This window comes from Coloeus monedula, assembly GCF_965178545.1.
Source record: "Coloeus monedula genome assembly, chromosome: 5".
NCBI lineage: Eukaryota > Metazoa > Chordata > Aves > Passeriformes > Corvidae > Coloeus > Coloeus monedula.
In genome coordinates, this window is record NC_138785.1 from 59284357 (window position 1) to 59306285 (window position 21929).

The 21929-nt window shown below is 40.0% G+C and overlaps 1 protein-coding gene across 5 annotated transcripts in view; it reads left to right on the plus strand.

Moving 5' to 3' along the window:
- Nucleotides 1-529: 529 nt before the first annotated feature.
- LCORL (ligand dependent nuclear receptor corepressor like) overlaps nucleotides 530-21929 on the plus strand; it is a gene marked incomplete at both ends in the record, with an annotated part of 82800 nt that continues 61400 nt past the window's right edge. For all 5 annotated transcript variants that reach the window (XM_082281960.1, XM_082281957.1, XM_082281958.1 and 2 more), the window contains one exon: nucleotides 530-677. In XM_082281960.1, the coding sequence (XP_082138086.1) occupies nucleotides 530-677 (148 nt within the window). The remainder of the gene's footprint in view (nucleotides 678-21929) is intronic.

Sequence of the window (21929 nt, forward strand, 5' to 3'; positions counted from 1 at the left end):
ATGAAGGCGAGACCCGCGCCGGTTTTTGAGGTGCTCTGAACGCGGCGCTGTGAGGCACCGGGGCCGCTAGCACCGCCGGCCGCGCTGCCCACCCGGGGAGAAACCTCGGGGGCGGCGCCCCTCCCCTCCCTCACGAACTACAGCTCCCGGCGTGCCTTGCTGCCGCCTGCCCTGGCCGGGCCGGAGCAGGTGGCGCGCTGCCCTGCGGGAGCTGTAGGCCGGGGGACATCGATGGGCAGCGGGGCAGTGGCGGGCAGGGAAGGGTTGTCGGTTCTCGGCCCGGCCCGCGGTCTGTGGGGGAGAACCGGGGCTCGGGCAGGGCGGGCGGCGGGGCGGGGGCGCTGCAGGGAGCGGGGACGCGCGTCAGCCACCCCGCCAGGCGGCGCGCGCGCTCCCCGCGCCGGATGCTGCGGGGGGAAGGGGGGGCGCGAGCGCGCGCTCGACGAGGCAAAGGAGGGTGGGGGGGAGGGAGAGGAGCCGGGGGAGCGCGCGCTCGTATGTAAATGAGCGGGCGTGAGGTCAGAGGCAGATGGAAAAGGGAACAGAAGGAATGGCCGCCGCGGCTCCCGCTCCTCCTGCCGCCGCCTCCCAGTGCCGGAGCCCCCGCTGCACGGCGGAGCGCAGGGGAGTCCGCCGAGAACTCGACTCCTGGCGGCACCGGCTCATGCACTGTGTGGGTAAGAGAGGGGGCGGCGGCGTGTCCCGGCTGCAGCGGGGGCACCGAGGGGCGGGGGACGGGGCGGCGAGCGTGGTCTGAGAGGGGAACGGGCAGCCGGGCGGGCGAGGCTCTCCGAGCCCGGGTCTGTCGGGTGGGCGGAGAGGGGGAGCGGGGATGGAGCAGCACCTCCAGCGGCTTTCTTGGAGGGCGGGAGCGGAGACGGGGTCTGTAGGGGAGAGCGAAGGTCCTAAGCCGCCTCCGGGCAGCGGAGGGTGGGTGTTACAGCTTCGCCTGGGGCCGCTGGGTCCCTCCCGACACCGCCGACCGAGACCGTTTCTCGGCTCGGGTCCTTTTGTCTCGGCTCCTCGTCGTTCGCGCGGTGAGCGCCGGTGGCTGCCCCCCTCCTCTCCTCTCCTCCTCCATCGCCAGTGCCTGGGGGGCGGAGGGGGGAAGGGAGCCCGCCTCTGTGTGTGTGTGTGTCTGTGTGTGCGTGCGCCTTTAAGAGGGAGCCGCTCCTGCACTGACGGTTGGGATTTGAAGTTTTCCCTCCCCCTGGAAGTTGTCATGGCGACGGCAGCTCTCCCCCCCCCCCGCCCCCGGGGCTGCCCCGGTGGCTCTCCTGCCGGGAGGTTCCCCGGGTCACGTGACTCCCCGCGCGTGTCCGGCTGGCGGGGGCGCGCGGGCACCGGCGGCGTTCCCGCCTGGAGGAGCCCCGGGACCGGGGCTGCTCCCACTGCGCTCTGCCCGGGCAAATGCAGCCTCCCCTCCCGGCCCCTGTCCCTGTACGCGCTGGCATTCGGCACGTGTGCCGCCTCGGGGCGGCGGGCGCTTCGGTTGGGTTTTTTGTTTGTTTGTTTATTTGTTTGGGGAGGTGGGGTGTGAGCACTGATGCCAGGAACTGCTTGTTTGTATTGTTTCAGCAGACATTTCCCTTCTCGGGGAAATAGAATCCTTGATCTTCAAGTAGCGTGTTAGAGTCAGTGCCGATCCTTCCTGATGGCTGAGCGGGGAAACACATCTAGTGTGGCTGGGAGGGTGAGCAGCACTTCATTCAGTGTTTCTGCGTGCACTTGAGACAAGAGCAAAGTAAGAAGTGAATACCTAACAAGCTGGTATACCTGTATTTGCAGGCAATTAGCACTGTCCGAGTTCGTGGATTTTTTACAATTTTCAGTAACCTGGTTACTGCTTCATACGCACAAGCTTCTTGATCTTGCTGTGTTGCCCCAATAACACCTGTAAACACCTGTTATAACACCTGTGTATATGTTAACATGCCTGTGTATGCTTGCACTGTCTTTTTAGCTCTCCGAGTGATAGTATTGTTTAGAAAACAGTGTTTATGTATTTCTGTACGCTACTGCCCTATATAATGCTTCTAATAGAAATGCAGTTTAATTAGAATATATAGGAGAGCCAGTTTATTGATACAGACGCTGTGATAAGGTGTTAAATCTGAGAATGGATGTCTCTCACAAGTGTCACTTTCTGTGGTTGCCTTTTATCTAATGGCATTTCACTTAAAAATTTTAACTAAAATCCTAGAAGTCTGAAGGGACATTCGGGTGGTCATTGCATACTGCCAGATGTGTTTGGGAAACTGCACAGCACAACCCACACTGAGAAGGAGTGTAAAGAAATACCAAAGGTTGAGCCCTCTGCTGGGCAGATCTCCTGGGTTAAGGGAACTTCTTCAGAGTTGCCTTTTGGGTTGCTATCGGAGACTGAAATATTATAGTTCATGACTTAAACATTTTCATGAAGGACTTTTGCCTGTTATAGCAAAACTGTATTACGAAAGCTGCAGAGAAGGCTACCACACCGTGAATGGGGCTCTGACTGAGACCCTGGACTGCTCTCTGATCCTGTCACTGAGAATTGCGAAGTGCAAAACTGTCACATAATTACTTACATTTTACACTGATTGCACTGTGGTGGTGCTTCACATTCAGCTTTCTCTTATTTGGAATAAAGTTTAGGGTATTATTTCTTTGTATGTTCATGATGTAAAATTCAGTTACTAGAAAGGAGCCCTGAAATTGTTAGCAGCTGCTAAGGAGAAAGGACATAGGTTATGGTTTAATAGTTAGTCAAGAGCTATCTCGGTTAAGAACTGTTACCTGGCATGCCTGTTGAGCAGCCCTTATCAGAGAGAGAGTGTGAACAAAGTGTCAAGAAAGTGAGTAGTCAGGATAATGGAGGCAGAGTATGCTTAACAGGTTTGGGCTGGGGATTTTTTTGTGTGTGTGTTTTTTTTTTCCCTTTACTCCTTTGAAATTCTGTTGCATTAAGTTCTGTAAAATAATCTCCTACAATAGCTCAAAATAACTTCTAAAGTAAAAATGGTTCATTGTTCTCACTTGCCAAAGTATTCCCAAGGATTTGAAGAGTCTAACAAGGTTAGTATTAACTGGAAGGTCTGAACAATGGCTGGGTTGATTGCTGAAATGGCAACATGGTGGAGGAAGGAGTGGTGAGTATGACGGATTTGGCACTCTTCTCAAGAATCACGTGCTTGTAGTAAAGGAAGAAAAACAGTATGGTAAGGCGGTAGTCCCCCAGTTCTTGAACTAGCTTACTGTAAATCCTAACAAACAAAAAACCTGCCACCACCAACAGATTGCTCTACCCTTAAAATTCTTCAAAATGAAAAAAAAATATTGAAAGGTGATATGGTTCTGTGGACTACTATCTTTCGTGAAGCATTATATTCAGAGAACAGAGTAAGAAAGCACAGACTCCTTTAACAATGTTTCTGCTAAACTTTTTGGATGAGCAACTTTATTTTGATGTTTTGTGTCATTTACTGTATCAATACTAAATTTGGTATTGGCATTTCTGTAGTATAATTAATTGAGCACTTTGAAATAATTTCTCTGTCAAGGATTCCTCATCTACTTTCTTTATAGAAGTGGTAAACTGAACAAGAGATAACACCTCTAAGACAGTGACAGGCTCAGGGTGGACAGTGTTCATATTTACAACAGTGAGACTGAAATAATACTCACTGGAGGGCTAATGATGGTTAGGGACCTGTGCTCAAAGGGCTGAGTTGCCAAATTGTTCATTGGTCAAAACCTGGTTGCAGACTTAACTCTAAAACCCATGCATACATGTAAAAGCTTGGGTTTTGCCAGCGTAATATGTTAACTTGTGATCTGTGGAATATGATTTAAAGTCTTGTGTTAAAATACTCAAACACAAGAGAATTTGAAAAGAAAAACAGTGAGAAACTTTCACTGACATTACTGAAAGTTTATTTGATATCTAAACATCCTTGAAGGTACAAAAGACTCCACATGGTAAATGAATGGAATATATTAACAGAAATTTGAAATAGGTGTTCAGTACAAAATGTCTGTTCAGCTGGAAATCTTTGTGTGTGTTATGTTGAGCTCTAACATTCCTAAAATGCTTAGGCTTGTGCTTATTGGATGCTCCTAACTCTTGCATGACTCAATCAGAGTTCAAAACGAGATGCTCTTAAAAGGCATCTGGAGATCTCAATTCTGTTGGTGTCCTTACAGCTGTGTAGTACATGCTAACAAATACTGCGTATAGCAGTGCTCACTGGTATGTTTTGTCCTAGGTACAGTCTTTGTGACATAATTAACACAAAATACCCTAATTCTAAATTTTGTATTTATAGAAAAGTGCCAGAAAGCTCAGAGTTGAAGTACCTGACTTAGCCAATAACCAAGTTCTGTGGTGGTTTAAATTGCAAGGTATTTTATAGAGGTGAATATCAGAAGGGTTAAAAATTGCTCTCTGGTGCTCTTTGATTAAAACTCTGTAATGTGAATTGATTAATTCTATTCCATCAGATTATGAGGCTTTGACACTATGGAGCTGTAAGTCTAGCTTTGTGATCAGCCTTAAGAAACAGGATTTATGCAGGTTTCTTCAAGCAGTAATTGATCCCACTGCCCGATTTCATTTGAACTTCATAGACAGAGTGTTGGCAAGTACTTTGAGTTCCCATTACTTTCATGAATAAGCACTGAGTAGAAACCAAGTAGTTGCTGGGATGCAAGAAAGCTTCAAGCACAAGGTCAGGCTTTTTGCTATGTTATCACAGTAACCTGTGGGTGAGGTTTGGAGCAGTAACATGAGGCTTTTTAATGGAAAGTGCCAGGTAGCTCCAACCATGGATGTTGGAATCTTGCTAGGACCCTGCCGTGTGTTGTGAAAATATAACAGTGTCTAAGTAAAACTTCCATTTTCAGTGAAAGATTAAAATATTATTGCTACTTTTTCAAAAAGAAATACATTGCTATTTGGGGGAAGGGCAGAAGTTTTACTGTTCCTCTGCTGCAGCTCAAGGGCACACATTTGACAGGAAATAGCCTTGGTATTGCTTTCTTATGAAAACTGAAATTTGATCAAAGTGAAAATCCATTTTTGTATGCTTGTGAAATCTAGCATACAAATACTCTTTTACTCTTGTTACATTTTTTCAGACTTTTTTCCTTCAAAACTAGGGTATGGTAGTGTATCTAATTCTGTTTTGTTAGATCTAGACTTTCAAATTTTTTTTTTTTTTAAGTATTTGAACTTCTGCTCCGGCTTACTATTTTTGAACAAGCTGTCTCAAAACTGCACTTTTCTAGAAGAGGAATTCCACCCCAAACAAAAGATTTATAGCTGCTTCATTTGGTGGCATCCCCACACTTGTACCACTCCTGCATTAAATACCTTGTATCTTTATTCCCACAATATGCAGCAGTGTTCTCACTTTCCATGTGGCTGTAAGTACTTTGCAGCAGGGTTAGTGTCACCTTTTTTTGTAATACTGCCATGAGTGTCAGTGATTTTCTATGGTTACCATAGTAGTTGTGGGAAAACCAGTTATTTTACTACACATCTGTAATGTTCTTTTGTATCTACTAGTGATTGCTATGGTTGCTCAGTGCTATGTTACCTGTCAGGCCACTAACAGACTTCATGCAGTAATGACTTCATTATGATACCTGCTTTGAACTCTTGCTTCCTTGGCGCTTCAGTGTCTTTAAACAGCCAACAAATCTGCTGTGGCCATAGTGCCATCATCCAATACCATGGGCAGTAGTACTGGTGTAAGGTGTTCCTGTGGATCTGTTGCGCTTTGAGCTGTGATGTGAAACCCTTGGAGTGATTCCAGTGTGAAGCAGATCAAGGAAGTAGTCTCAGTGTTACTGCAAATGTTGGAAGAAGAACAGGAGTGAAATCTAGATCAGAATCACAGCACAGGTTCACAGGCAGTTTTTGATGTAATGAGGGAAGATGGTATTGTGTGAGGGAAGAGCTCAAACTGGTATTACAGAGTCAAGTGTGCAGTGGGCATTAGCACTGAGCACTTACTGTGAACCGCAGTTTAAGAATGCAATAAAGTGCCATTTTGCATCGTGAAGTCCCGTGGAACTGTTACCAGAATGGAGAAATTGCAATTCTGACTGCATGTTCATGCCTCTTGGATGCTTGCATCAGCACTCACTGGACCCCTGTCTGATCTGCTTTAACTCAGTGTCTGGTCAACTGGCCGTTATGCAGTTGGGGATTTGCAAAAGAAAAAAAAGAATTGATGGATGCTGCTGCTAATACAAGGATAGGAATGGGCTTTTGCAACAGAAGCAGCATGGATGATAGCAGAAGGGAACCACTGGATTGGTTTAGCTGACAGGAATGGAACACAGTCCTAAACATACCATCCCAATTTCCCCTGAACAAAACAGGTTACAAAAGAGCAAAAATGGTCGGTGTGTGTATATAGGTCATTGGAAGTTGCTGTGGTGTATGTATTGCATTAACTCTTTAGAGTGAAATAAGAGAAAACACTTGGGGTTTGTTTTGTGTTGGATATCTTTGTTTCAGATACGTAGTGTTAAATCGGTTTCTTTTCCGTATCTTCTCACAATCCATTTCAACTCATCAGCTTTTCTCTCAGAAAGAAGTAATTGCCCACTGCTGTCATGTGTTTTTGAAGGGCTATCTTATGATTGACTCTTGAGAGAAATTTATGTGGTGAGAACAGTACAAGAAAAGTTAGATTAATGACACCCAGAGACTTAGTTGAAAAGGCAGAGTGAGGAAGTTCTGTGTATTTAGCAGTAGATGCAGTACTAGTTCACTGATCCGTTGTGAACCTGCAATTGTAAGGATCTATGGAGCATAATTTTTATGAAAGACAAAACTGTACCTGCTACATAGACTAATCCATGGATTGTGTGGGATACAAGCGGTGCTTGCTTTGAGTTTTTTACAGTTGGAACAGAAATGTGTTGCTGGGCATGCCAGTAGATACGCTTATCTTCAGCAGTGTTGATAAAACCTGTGATTGTTTTTGGTGCTCCCTACGTCTAGATGTACGTGGAAGCAGTTCAATTTTTAAGTGTTCCAGGAACTACTGTAATCTTTGTCAGTGTTTCTAGGCATAGCTTGGACTTTCCTAATGTATGTTCTTATAAGGTAGCTGTTTACTTTTTATGTGGCTGATAGAGAGCTGAGAAATTTAAACTCTGATAGTCTTTCTACATTATAGGCACTGAGAATTTCCTAAGCCGGGACTTGTGTAAACCAAACCCATGGAGTGCAAATAAAGTCACTGCAACTCCCTCTCATTTCTTCCCTTGATTTGGCATTTAGTAACTGTACTCTAATGCTTGAGGTTGGTAACTTTCAGGGGATTTTTTTGTTGTTGTTGATGCATAACACGGTATTATTGTTTTTCTTTCTGAACTCACTGTACCTACCTTCATGATTTATGTTGACTGGTATGAGCATTCATTTATTAAACAGTTCAACAAACTAGACTGTAAAACTAATCTAACTTAACACTAACCTAGAAAACAGGAGGGGAGACGTGGCAGGAGGAAGAAGAGGAAAGAAAAGGTCAGATCTAGTTGAACTTGGATCAGTTTTCCAATCAGGTTTACAATGTATCTGTTTTTTCTCCTGAGTCAAGTGTAAGTAGCTTTACTGGGGAGGACAAGGCTTCTGATTTTTAGCAACTGTTTATTTTAGCTACATCTTTGGGGGTTTGAAGTGAGCTGGAAACTAAGTTGGCTGAAGAGTGTCGTAACCAACGAGACTGTTGATGAGAGAGAATACAGTACCACTAACAATGCGATCTTTCCACTTGTTCTCCCTTTATAGTAGAACTTGTCTGGTGTAACAGTGAACTGCCCTTCTGTTTTAAGTTAGTCTTGGAGGCTTACTGTAAGTTTTTTTTGTTGTTGTTGCTCTGGGTTGGTTTTCTGTTAGTTGAGTCTCCTGAACTGTCTTGCTATGTAAGGGAAATAACAATAGGAATGTGTTATGCTGATCAATTTGTCCGATCAGTGTATGCTGTTGAGGAGCTGTATTCCAGCTACTAGCAGATAGCTAGGGCTTGTACTACCTACAGCTAAAATGGGAAAAATTAGTACCACTTTTCCTTTTCCACCCTTGCTTTTTTTATTTTTCAGCTATATTATATGGGTGTTTTGAGTAGACAGTTACAATGGATCCCTTTTTCTTGAATATGACTCAAGTATCAGGGCTTCAAACAAAGTTGTTATTCTAACCTTTAGAGTTCAGTGTGTTTATGTAGAGTGTAGAGGTCAGGCAGAGCTTTATGGACTTCACTAACTTAAAATTCTTTGTCCCAGTTAGAACCACTGTCTTTTATATTATTCTTGAACCTTGCTCTCTTGAATGTGCTTGGTGGGAACTTTGATAAGATAGGTTGGAGCATTAATAGAGGTTGGAACAAAACTGGATTGGTGTGATTCTCATGTATAGTATCAAACTTCTGAAAAGATGACATTCTAAATTCAGCTACCATACTTTAGGAAAAAAACCACGGAACACAAAACCAAACAGAACCGAAATCAGACACAACCTTGTTTGGGGGTATAAACTTATGTGATACATCTCTTCCACTGCTAATCTACCACTTTATCCTTCCATTCACTAAAGGCATAAAGAAGCCAGGAAGAAGGGAGGGGAGAGTAGGGAAGATGGATGGTAGTGGCTCATCTGTTTGAGTGTGTAAGGGCACAGAAGATGTATTGCAAAGAGCAGAGAACTCTGAATCTGCAGAAATGCACTGAGCTGTGGAGGCTGAATTCCCTTTTATGGGGCATGGTCAGCAGCATGTCACTCTGCAGATCAAAGAGCCACGTGTCAGGTGGTTTTTTTTTGTTTCCACTTCTGGCACAGTCCAGGTTCCTGTGTAGTATCTTGAGAAGCTGGATTAACCCCTTCTTAGATAAACATCCTATTCTTGGCAAAATTCTTCTAGCATCTCAGCTACTGCTCTTGTGTTTTGTTCTCAGCATCCATCCAGGCTTGTATTTCCATAACAGCATATATTGCAAGAGTGTGAGTTGGGTAAATGTCACTAGATGTGACTGGTTTTTTATTTTATTTTTAAGTTTGTTGGTAAATGAGAGCTCACTGAATTTGTGGCCTCTTTAACTATGTTCCTCCCTTTCAGTTTCTAACTTAGTAGAGTCCTGGCATCCAGTTATGAGATATCCTAGCTTTTGTGGCACCTGGGGTTTGATTACTCATGTTCAAAGTGCTGTTCAGTGGGGAAAAATTACTGGTTTTCAGTGTGTTTTATTGTAAAATGTTGCTAGTTTATTTTAAAAATGCTTCATTTCCAGATTTTAAGTATTTATCTTCTCCTTCCACAGTTCCCAGCTTCTTCAAATCATCTTAATTAAAGGCTAGTTAGTTTCACACGTGAATAATAGTTCTCATTGTCATAATTCCACTTTCATGGAATTTTCTAGAATATTTAGCTTTATAAGCTAGCTTTAGTGCATTTCTAGTCTGCTGATGCACTAGTAAGTCAGAGGGCAGTGTGATTAATCTAGGGTTGAATATGTTCCTGCTTTTCATAACTGTTGTCAAAAAGCTTTGTATATCTTATTTAAAAGTTTTATTTTCCATTCTAAAAGCACTACACCATTTAGTAAAGCCAGGTAGAAATACTACTGGTGTAAAACTGGTGGACATCTTTTGATTAACAATGAATTAGTATTGCCATATATAATGTAGATTATAGAAGACTGCTTTAAAGGAGGCCTGCTTGTGATTGCAGCTGGCAGTTTGGCTCACAGAACAGTGTGCCACAGCAAGGTCCAGCTAAATGCGAAGATCTGACTTCACCTAAGTGTAGCTATTAAGCCCCCTAATCTGAAAATGGGGGAGGATTATGAAATGGCTACTGTTTTGTGACCTTACTTCAGATGTAGGTCATTCTGGTGTTAGTCACTGACGAGGGGGAAAAAAAATAGAATCTGTTTGAGTTTTACTGCTGACTTAAACTGTTCTGTGTATGAGCTTGAGTCCTAGCTGTGACAAACTGTTTCAAAAAATTTCAAAAATTATTCAAAATAATACAGTGATTGTGGAGTTACCTGTGATTCTGGTATATGCTCCTTCAAATTTTTTATTCTTCCTGGACTGTCTCTATCCTTCTCTCCATCCTTCAACTTTCATGAGTAGTATTTAACTGACTAAAAACAAAATTGAAAGTGATACAGTACAATGGCTGTTGGGGAAATACGGTTTATAAACTAATTTTTGCCATTTTGAAAGGTGTCCCTACCCACAGAGGGGGGCTGGAACTAGATAAGCTTTAAGGTCCCAAGTCTTAAAGCCATTCTATGATCCCTATTTACTTGAGAATTTTGCCACCTGTTGTGTGTTCCGCTCTGTTGTGGCTTTTGATGTCAGAGATCTTCCCATGATATTAAGAGAGTTTTAAAGCTTTCCTAAATGAAGTGCTGCCACACCTCTTTCTGTTGATGGCTAAATCTGAGGAACTGTTCAATTATAGTTGTCCTGTGATCTGTCAGGAAGTGAGATCCTTTGGTCAAAGTAATTTCAACTGTGCAGCTCTTATTGGATTCTTTACTTGTTTACAGGTGTGTTCCTGTCCATCATTTAATTAGATGTGAAATGAAATGTCATTTTTTTATCTTTGAGGCCTACATCATATTCTCTGCTGATGCAACGAGTCCGAACTTCAGGTGTACTTGTATGCTTCTTTTAATTGTTGGTTAAATGTATTTAGCAAGGTAAAACTTTCTTGTAAGGAAATTGTCTTCTTGAGGCTGGACCATCTTCTTCAGCATTGCTTGTTCTTGTCTTCCTTCTTTTTTGTCAGTTCTCTGCCTGTTTAACATGCACAACTCCCCACAGGCTTGACAAAGTTTTGTCTTGAGATGCCAATTTGTGTTCAAATTGGTAAAACTGTGACAGCACATCTGTCCTAACTCCAACTGATGTATATGCCATAAGCACTTAATACCAGTCTGCTATAATGGTGTCCAAAAACATGCACTCCTATTTCATGTCACCATTCCCTCACAGCTATCTAAGGACCTCAGAAATGTGAGGTGGCTCTTGATTTTTGGGCTTTCTCTTTTTTCTTATGTGCCTTACTGCAGTTTGCTTTAATCCCTTACTGCTTTTTAAACAGCAACAACAAACCCTTCCTTAAACTGATACTGGCCTTGCTTTTGAAATGCCAGATGTTATACCTTCTCAGAAAGAATTTCTTCAACAAGACCATCAGACTGGTTAGGATATATTGGAAAGTACCTTTATTTCCCATCTGCATCCTTGTCAAAGTCTACTGACTCCTGAACAAATGGGTTTACCCTAGTGAAATAGGATTTAATAAGAAATGGTCCATTTGGAACCTGTGGTGTTGGTTCTTACCTTGAAATGTTGAAAGTGCCCAGAGGGCTCTGAGTTTAGTGCTGATGTGAAAAACTGCACTTCAGCACCAACCCTAGATCAACTTTTGTGCATAACCCTCAGAAGAAATGGTGGATGAGTTCTGGATACTTAGTACCTTGGTATGTCACTTGTACAGAACAGAGTGTTTTCTTAAAGCTAGAGCTTCTCTGCAAAACATAGAGTTTCTTTACTGGAGAATTCACATCAGAGATAAACTGCAGAGATAAACAGAAACCAGAGTTTCTGAGGAAGGATTTGTCTGTAAAGCAGTCATGTCTAAATTACTGTTGTCATCTCTGGCAAGCACTCTTTGTCCCACAAACCTTCAAAGGATGAACTGAAAATTTAATACATCATGGATTTCTCATTTAGGTAGTCAATGCTTTCTGCAGTTACACTGTAGGAGAAAAAGCTGTGAGAGGAGCACTCTGTAGTGTGACCTGAGGAAACTTGCATGATGAGTTTAGGTTATTGAAGTCTGTGATGTTACTTGCTGCATGTGTCTGTTAATTGGTGACTTTAGGAATACTTGTCCAGTGGTTCAGGAAGGGGTTTTGCTGGCCCATACCTGGCTTTATAAGGCCTTTACTCCAGGTTATTACATACAGTAGTAGTTTGATGGCTGCTACTTGATGTAACTTGAAGTAATTTCCTGCCCTTTCATATTGTCTGAGGAGATCCTGACATCTTTTTGGACTGAGGAATCACATCACTTGCCTTGTCTGCCTCATTTAGCCACCAGCATCATAAACTACAAAGAGCCAAAACAGCCTCTTCTGCTGTTGTCTGTGGGAGTACTTAACATGGTAGTGATTTGGATGGTGTATTTGAAGAGCTTTTAACTCTCCTTTGCTCTGTGTGGTGCTGCACTTCTCCACCTGCCCTTAACTGACCTGATTAAGTGGCATTCAGGCCAGTTGCAAACTGGATACTCGACAGATTCATGTGTTCTGCATCTCAGGTAGCAACCAGGCATTTTATCCTCTTTCATTCTCAACCTTTCTGATAAGTAATAAATGTTGTTTTGCTCTTTGTGTGAGAGATATGAGTGATCTTGACCTATGAGACTGATTTGAGAAATCTGGTACCAGATAAGTAACTTTATACGAAGTTTTCCAGAATGCTGAAACTGAGATTTATGTGGTTCCTGCAGAAGTTTCCCTCTTGCTGGAAATGCAGACTGTAATCACACCTTTCATTTAAGAAATACTATAAATGTATTCTTGACCTTGCAATTCACTTGGCTTCTCTAAGTGGTTGCAGTTGTCTTTCCAAATTGTTTCATTAAGAGGGAAAAGTATTCTACTTATAGATCAGCTCAAAGTATTGAAGTTTCCTATTTTGTCTTGCGTGAGACTTATGGGAAGCAATGGGTTTTGACTCTCTTGGGTCAAACAAACTCACTAAACTGTGAATGGAATAATGAACTCTGCTAAAGATTCTACCTTTTCTATTTATCTTATAATTTATGGTTCTTATGGAGAAAAAGAAGTAAACCCCAAAACAACTGTTTCAAATACTTTTTTTTTAGCTGCTTGATCTTAGTGCAGAATTTGTGCTGAATTGTTTAAGGGGTAAAACAGGGGCATCAACTTTTTTCTTTTTTTGCATTGTATTAAGTGAAGAGGTATCTCTTTGCTTTTAAAGCAGACTAACAAATTTAGAAGTGAGAATCCCTGTCTGTGGAAATAATGAATGTTTGCTTTTGCTGAGGAAGAGACAGTGCTGGAATACAGAAGGAACAGTGTTTCTAAGTCAGGATAGGTACTGTTTAAACTCATCTGCCTTGTGTAAGAGCTTTTGTCTGTTCCCCACATGATTCAGGTATTCAGAATCTTGCCCCTAGGTACTTAAAAAATGTATCTGGTTTTCCTTTGTGGTGTTCTACTCCCTGCTCCCCAAATGAGGTTGGACAGTTGTTAGTGATGTGAGCTTTGTAGAGTCAAATCAGAAATTCAACTGTTAGAAAAATCTTCCAGTAAATTCTCAGATCTAGTCTATGGTTGAATTTGAGTGCTATATGAATTATGTTCCACTGCAGATAGGTTCAAGTCCCTCACTTTGAAGCTTACCATTTTTACTTTATCTTGTGCCATTTAATGATTGGGAGGAAGTTTATCAAAAGTGTTTACAGATGCATTCTAATTGCTTTAAAAAAAACTAGACAAAAAGAAACCCAAACACACCTGCTTAATCTTTGAATTGTGTCAAATATTAGATGTAAATCCCAGAGACTGACTTTTTCCTATTCTCTTCTTATGTAACACCTTTTATCTGATGAGAGTGCCTAATGTGAAGCTAAAATTTGAGTTTAAAGTATTTGTTTCTATATTTCTGCTTTTCTAATCTCCATGGGGAAATGAAGGGATTCAGCCTTCTTAATCAAAACTTAAACAATTGGAAACTTTTGTCTGTTCATTTCAGTATATTCTGCATGTTCAACAGATGTTGACTTAAACAATGCAGATTCCAGGTTGGTTGTCCATGGCCTGTAAGCTGGGATACCCCGCCTACCTGCCTTGAGCAATGGCATCTTTTATTCACTGAGCACTGAGAACTGGTTTGAAATCACTGTTTAGCTGACTACTTTCAATCTAACTGGAGCATCTGAGCCACTTGAGATTTTAACCTTGAGTACCAGAAAATATCTTTTAGAGGAAGTAGGCATAATTAAAAATTTTTATTTGAAGTTTTTAAATAGATAAAAGTCTATTTCTTGTTAACATGTTGCTAGCTCTAAATTTTGTCTAATTTGCAAAGCCACATTCTGGCTGGATTAAAAAATGATGGCTGTTAGAGGAGCTTGGGGGGTTTTGTCGATTTGTTTTTTTAAAACTAGGTATTTGTAAAAATAAGCTGTAAATTAAAAGGTGAAAATACATGGTGTAGATATTATAAAATGCAGAAAAAGTAATTAACTACTGTTAAAAAGGTATGTTCCACTCATTTCATGCTAACATTTTGGTATTTCTAGGATTATTGAAATGTTCTTTAATAATCTGGTTTCAGCATTTGTGTTAGTGATATGTTTGAAAATAAATATTTTGAAGAATGCAACACTGAGATTTATAGAGTTGATAGTTCACTTAATATTTTATAGTTTGGTATCTTGATACAAGATGCCTTCTGGAGCTTCAGCAGGTGAGAAAAGTGTCAATTGATTTCAGTGCAGTTTAGTTGTAGGATTTCAGTCAATTTCAAACTTTTTAAATAATAAAAATCAATAGTTTCTCAATCACAAATAGTTTCTGAATAGGAGGAAGATGGATCTGCTGGGACAGAAGAATGACTTTTCTCCAGTTCATAATTTCAAAGCTGTTTGTGGGGAATAGGTTGTTTGAGTGACACAGAAATTATGATTGAAGAGAAACCTGAAAATTCCTTTGAAACTGATTCTCTTCTGAAATTCCTCTTCCTTGTAAAACTTAGTGTCAGGCATCAGTTTCATGGAATGCTCTGAAGGCTTGTAACTTCTTTCGCTTGCAGTAGACATATGGTGTAATACAGAATCCTAAACTTCAGTTTCTCAAAAGCCCATCAGGCTAGGAATGTGGTTTTTTTTGTTGTTGGTTTTTTTTTTGGCTCAGTGAACTGGTGTTTTTTGGTACCTGTTTTTTTCCTAACAGTTTTTCTTAGCAGAAAGCCCAATGTTCTTTGATTCTGATAATCCAGGAAGTGTGCAAGACCTGTTTATTTGTTAGATGACTCCTAGATTTTCTCCCAGATGCTGGTTCGCTGTGTGATACTGCATAATAGTAAAACAATGTTGTGACCTATTCATTGTTAAAGACTCACTGTGGACTTGACTTTTCTGTGGTTTAGTGAACATCTGACTAGGCCTTCATGTAGAAAAGAATTTGTCTAACGATTGTAAACTTGTTAGGTAAAATAGCCAAACTTTTTAACCCTCTTGTAAATCTTAAAATGATGATTAAGAAACAATCACATGATTTAGGCACATGGTTTTCTGAAAGTGACGGTTGTTTCTGTGTCTTACTCTTGGGCATTATTTTCCTCATGTTGTAAAACACTTAAACTGATACCAAATGAGGACGTCATGAGCATTTTTCCAAGCTGGATGTAATCTTATTTTACAGTGACTTCCTCCCTCTGAATTTCCTTCTCTAAGGATACAAGATATAAACTGGTCAAATTATTGCCAGCACTGTAACAGTAATAGTTGGTATCTATCTAGCTCTGATGTAGAGACTTGGAAAAAGAAAGGCAGCAGGGTAAGCGTCAGAGTCTGAAGAACACCAATATTCATACCAATTCCATATTTAAATGTCCCAATGCAGCAGCTGGGATTAGATTACTGTTCAAAGAGAGTTTTTAGAGAGAACAGAAATGAAGTTTTAGCAACTGTCACTGTGTAGCATTTTTCTCTCTCCCTATCCACAGAGCAGCATAGTCACTTCTGAAGTGTCTTCTTTGTGCCTTTTAAATCCTGAATAACACAAGTCTCTCAGAATATCTGGCTACTACATTAGAAATTAAATCTACTTTTAATTTTGGCAATGTCTGGAAGGTACAGTAAGAGGTGTCATGTTGAGCTCGCCTGTTTAAAAGTCTGCAAAGACACATTGGCATAGAAGATTACTTTGGAGAATGGAGATGCTTCCCTTTCTATTGAACCTCATTTTTCTTGCTGTAATTTATAAATACCTGAACTCAGAGTTGATGCTCACTGCAGTCTTTTTTTAACCTACAACACTTCCCCCTCCCACCCCCATTGGCTGCCACCCTTTTCTTTAAAACTGTGAACAATTGGGGGGGAGGCATGACATTTCCTCTTTTTGTTCTGCCTCTGAAGTATGGCCAATATCAGTCTCCCTCTTTGTATTTCGCTTAATGCTTGTAACTGCTTAATGTTATAGCTAGTTCTTTTGATGTACATAATATTTTTCTAAAACTGTATTTCATCACTGTCTTCATCCCTGCAGTAAAGCACAGCATAGAGAGCTGAAACCAAGGGTTTTTATCCTAAGTGAAAAGCAAGCAGTTAAAACTGAAATTGTTCTGTAGTCTCATTTCAAGCTTTGGTCTCCCTGTCTTGTTGGCAGCAGCAGTGTCCTCAGCTGCATTAGTTCTTGGAGTCAAGATTTGCAGAGAAGGAAGAGCATCATTTTAGCTATGGTTTGGAATTTGTATTGGAGTCTAAATAGAGGATTTCCTCCCTTTCATTTTGGAATCTCTGGTATGTTGGTTCCTGTTTGCTCAGGGAACTGAATCAATATGGTAAAGAAAATGAGTGTTTTAAGTGAAATGTTTAGAACTTTCTATTATAAGAGAACTTTTTTAGTGCTGTAAGCAAGAAATGGCTTCAATCTAGACAACATATTCAACAGAAGCCCCCTCCCTGCTCCATTCCTATGCAAAAGCTGTCCTAAATTAAGTCTCAAGAGTTTTTCTGCAAGAAAAATGGGTTGCTTTTTACCTGATAATCTGGCCAACACTTTATTAAATAAAGTATTTTAAGAATAGATATTCTATAGTGACATTACAAACAGGAAAAATAAAACGTTTGAATAAAGATATAATAACTTTTTCTTCTGTTGTCATACTTTGTGTCTTGAGTATTCTGTCTAGGAAGTTACTTTATTGTTTTTTGTATAAATGGCAAAAAGGTGATTGGGTGCTTGATTACTGGTTTGTGTGTTTGTATTTTTGGGGATTTTTTTTTCCTTTTTTTTTTTTTTTTTTTTAGCTCAGTGCTTCAGTTGTTTCATACCAAAGTCAGTCCTTTCCAGATTGTAGTAGTGGATTTAAAAACAAGTATATAAGTAGAAGCAAACCAAAACAGGCTACCATCAACAGCAAAAAACCCATGACTTTATGTCAATATATAAGCAAGACTAAAATTATTAATCCATCTATGGTTGGGGGGGCAGTGGGCAAAGAGGACAGCTGCTGACCTGTGGAAGGAAGGGAGAGGCAAAAGAAACAACCACAGATGTTAATGCTTGATTTAAAATAACTGTCTTCTCTACAGAATATTCTCCTTTAACAAGTTGTAAGGGTGTTGCTGCTTATATCCTAATGGTGGGAGAAAGGTAACTAAGTATAATTAAAAGATGGATGTAATTATTATATGTTTTTCCAAAATTCTGAATTAGTGCTACAGAAAGATCATAAAATATTTTCTAAATAATTGAGAGTGGTCTGATACATCAAAGGAAGTTGGTGATGGCTGAGTAATAAACACATATTCTTAAGGGGTTTGAGTTTCTGATGTAATTAATTTTATTTTCCTGTCAGTTGGATGCAAAAAAAAAATGCAGAAGTTTGGAGCAGATAACCATTTTTCAGGTAAACCAGTTCCCTTCTGTAGTGGCAAATAATGGTGGACAACAGAGTGCAAGCTGCACCTGGAAAATACAGGCGCGTACTTCAGAAGGCTGTAAGTTAACATGATTAGAAACTAGAAGATGACTGAACACAAGCTCCAAGTAACTGTCCTGTGAAAGGGATAACTTATAAGAAAGGCAGATGACTTCTTCCGTTTTAAGTAAGCCAAAACAAAGTACTGCTTCCTACTCTTGCACCTGTATTAATGATAAGTAATATTTATTAATAAATATTGAAGCACTATTGAGAGAGAATGAAGAAAAGCAGAAGTTTTTCTTTCAGGAAAACTGCAACAGGTGCTTTGTCTACCTGGGGTACTTTTTAAAAAAAAAAAAAAAAATAAAGGGCTGTTCTAGTACTTGATGAAACTAATGAAGCTGAATTCTGTCTGTGGTATGATTGTTTTAATCCAAGGTAGCTGTCTTAGTAATGCAAGCCACAAAACTTCCCCCAGATATACTCCTGTACTGGGCCAAGCTAAATAATGCAGTCATGAAAATGTACAGAATAGAGAGAAGGATAAATGAAGTTTTTTATTTAGATATAGTACTTTTTTGAATTACATGCTGTTTTCAAAAGGAATTGCTTTTCAGGTGAGTGAAACAGGGCAAAGTAACAAGATAGTGGGGTGAAATCTAAGTCATTTTTCTCATGGTAATGTCAGTTATGTCAGTGAATTTCAGCTCAGAACTGTGTGTTTGTGTGTTATACCTTGGCATGAAGCTACTGCTACTTAAATAAAAGTGTGTGGGGTGTAGGGGGCAGGTAATGGGGAATGTTGGCCTGTAGGCTGGGGCATAAGCCAGTGTGCAGGATCTGTCTTTTGGTCCTTACTTGTCCATAATTTCTTTCCAATGTGATTTTAGATTCTGAGACTCCTCATACAATTAATGTAATAGTCCTCATAGATCAAGAAATACCAACTCAAAATATAGGTTGTATGACTTCAGAAAACAGAATTTATATGACAACTAGATAAGTGTTCAGAGGCAGATGCAGAAACAGGAATTCAACTCTTGAGTTGTTATCAACAACTGGGTTAAGTAATAGTAGCTATTACCACATCAAAAAATAAAAAAAGGTAGTTTAATTTTAATGCTGTGTCTGGCAGTACAGTGCCAAATCTCATTAAATGTAATCTTATTCTTTGGATTTTCCTAATTACATTTTAAAGACCATATATTAAATTTTGCAGCCTTTTAAGAATTGAAATCAGCAGTTCTGAACCTACTTTCACATTAGTTTTGAACATTAATGGGCTAACCTCCACACTGCTTTAAATGTGTGAATTTTTTTTTTTTTTTTTCAGCTTTGTTTTTTTCTGTTGAGAATATTAAATTCAAAAAACAAGGATACATGGATCTTCCTCGCTGATGCTTGTTGCTTAACAGGATCTTAAATTTAGGAGTAGGGGTGAGGCCTGATTTTACGTAAGAAGCTAAATAACAAGTGTTTTGGACTTCAGTAAAACGACTTGAACATAATTCAGATATGACTCTTGGTGTATAGTAAGCCACAAAGTGAAGGGTGATAGAAGTTAACTTTTGGGAACACAGAAGTTGTGAAGATTTTAACATACATTTCTGCTAACTTTCCTCGGTGGGTTAGCACAATTGTGTTTTACAGAGCCTCAAGGTTCTTTTTTTCCTGCAATGAGTCCAGAGGCCATAGTGCTTAAAGCTAAAAGTCTCATTTCATTGTAGTAAAAATACACATGTATGCCTTGTCCTTCGAGGCAGTGTGCCAACAGTCTTACCCTGTGCCTAACTGATGATATGCTGGAAAAGAAGGGAGGAAGCAGAACTTAATTGGCATGCACCCAGAGTCTTCCAAATTCCTTAACCCGTAGAGGAACTTAGAGAGGACAACAGGATCTCATCTAAAGGGTAACCTTTCACATTAAGATGAAAAATAGACCAGTAACTATGAATCAGATGAGCAATCTTGATAAGCATCTCCCTCTTTCATTTAAATTTTTTTCTATCCCTGTAAGGAGCATTCATCTACTGTTTCTTCTATGCATCCAGAGGTACAAATAAAACAGTCTCTATGGCTTGGAAAAATAGCAAACCAAAAGTGAATTTATTTAGAAGCATTTTCACTTTTGTCTTTGAGCAGATGAACTGATAAAAAGCTTGTACTTTCCTAAACTGGAAACAGCTGCAGCAGATCAGAGGAGGGGAGAGCAAGTGTAAGCATAAGGTTTTTTTTAAAGGTGGCTTATTTTGGGGTTATTGGTATGATGACAGTTTGTATTACAGTGTTTTTACTAGGATTTTCCTTTAACGTTGTTGGGGCTTTGTCCTTATTTCAAACACAGTGTCTAACAGCATGGTACCTGGTTACATGGATTCCCAATTATCCTGTTACAAGTGCCTGCATATGCCCCTTGCATCAGTTGTAATTATTATACTTTGTAGGAGTCTTGTGAGGTACTGCTTGGGATTTACTATTGTTGTGTTCTAGCACCGAGTAAACAACAAATCAAAAGTGCTTTGTGTAAATTTTTTAACTAAAAATGATTAAATTTTAGTAAAACATCCCAAATACAGTAGGCTTAAAAAAAAAAAAAAGCTTTGTAGATAAAGGCCTAGAATTGGATTACTTCTTAAACATAAACAAGAAAAGGGGAAAAGAAAAAATATTAGTAAAGGAACAAAGAGTCAAAGGGGAAGGGAAATGCATCACTTTTATGAAATGGACTTTCATTTGAAAAGAACATACAAATACAGGAGTTAATATGGCCATATACAAGAATAGGGGAATCAAGAAATTAATATGATGCAGAGTGTACCAAACCTATCAAAAACTTTTTAATACAGCCTGTGCATATATTGCTGTTCCCTTTCCCAACAGGAGAATAAATACTGCTCCCATCTTCAGACCCACCAAGTGTTTCATTTGAAAGCAGTAGTCAGATGTCAGCTTCCATTTATTACATGATATTTATTCTTTTTTTGGCTGTTCTTCTAACACATGGTCTGAGTCATTCATATTTTTGGAAAACATACTTGCAGTCTCCCCTCTTAGAGGATGTGGGGAGGGAAGGAGGAGATGGGCAGTTTGAGAAGGTGATGAGTTCAACTCCGAGGCTAAAGTAATTATTTTCTCTCAGAAACATTATGGAGATAAAAGCTTTTGGAAAAACAATACCCAATGTATATCTGTACCTGTCTGACTTCAATTTATATTGTATAACTGTTCAATTACTATATCTTTCCAAAATTAACCTAGACCAACTTTGCATTAAAATTTCTGTAAGTCTTCACCTCATAATTTTCTCTAGGCTTAGTGTAACATAGGCTATCCATTGCTTCCAGGGTGACAGGGACCATGTGGCTATTTACGAGTTTCTGAATAGAAGAGGCTTTTATAATGGACAGCCATGCTGCTGCTGGTGAGGAGTAGGATGAAGAAAGGGTATATCTGGTCATGAGTCCTTGTACATTCCTGGAGTACCTCTAAGTGTGTATAAGGCATGCCGTGTTGGAAGCTTCCATGGACTGTATCCATTTAATTATTACACTTTTTATTCATGACAAAGAATTTTACAGCCTGCACTGTTCATATGTAGCAGCTCTCTAATGTGTAGATTGGCTTTAAGATGTCTCAGACACTAAGTAGTTTACAGTGATAAAACATTACGGAAAACTTTATGATTTAAGTTTTGGGAGCAGCTGAAAGGTACCTACTCTTTAAGAAGATTTAAATAAAAAGTTGTGAAGACAGTCTAAAGACTTCCTTTGGACCTAATAATCCTGGTTTAAATCTGAGTAAACTTGTAGAGACTCTTAAAATAACATAGAAATTCACAAAGTATCATTTTAATTGTGCAGTAATTTCTCTTCACCTTGCAATTTTTTTGACTTATAAAACAGTAGGATAACTCAATAAAAACCTTGCCATAGACCCTTGGCCCGTATAAGACTTTTTGGTTTAGACAAGACAGTACAGCATCCTACTTCTAGTTCCACTGTGCTCCCCCCATCTTGAGAGAGGGATGTAAATCAGTGACTGCTAAGCCCACAGAAAATTACTCAGCTACTTAAGTTCCTCACTTCCCTTGGGATCTTGCATTCCATCTCATGGCTGCTGTGGCCAAGACCACTGTTAACTGTCACATCACTGATTAACTCTTTCTTAATGATAAGTAGCAGCTAGATAGTGACTCCTCTATTGAGCTTGTCCACCACCTCAGGCAGGTCTG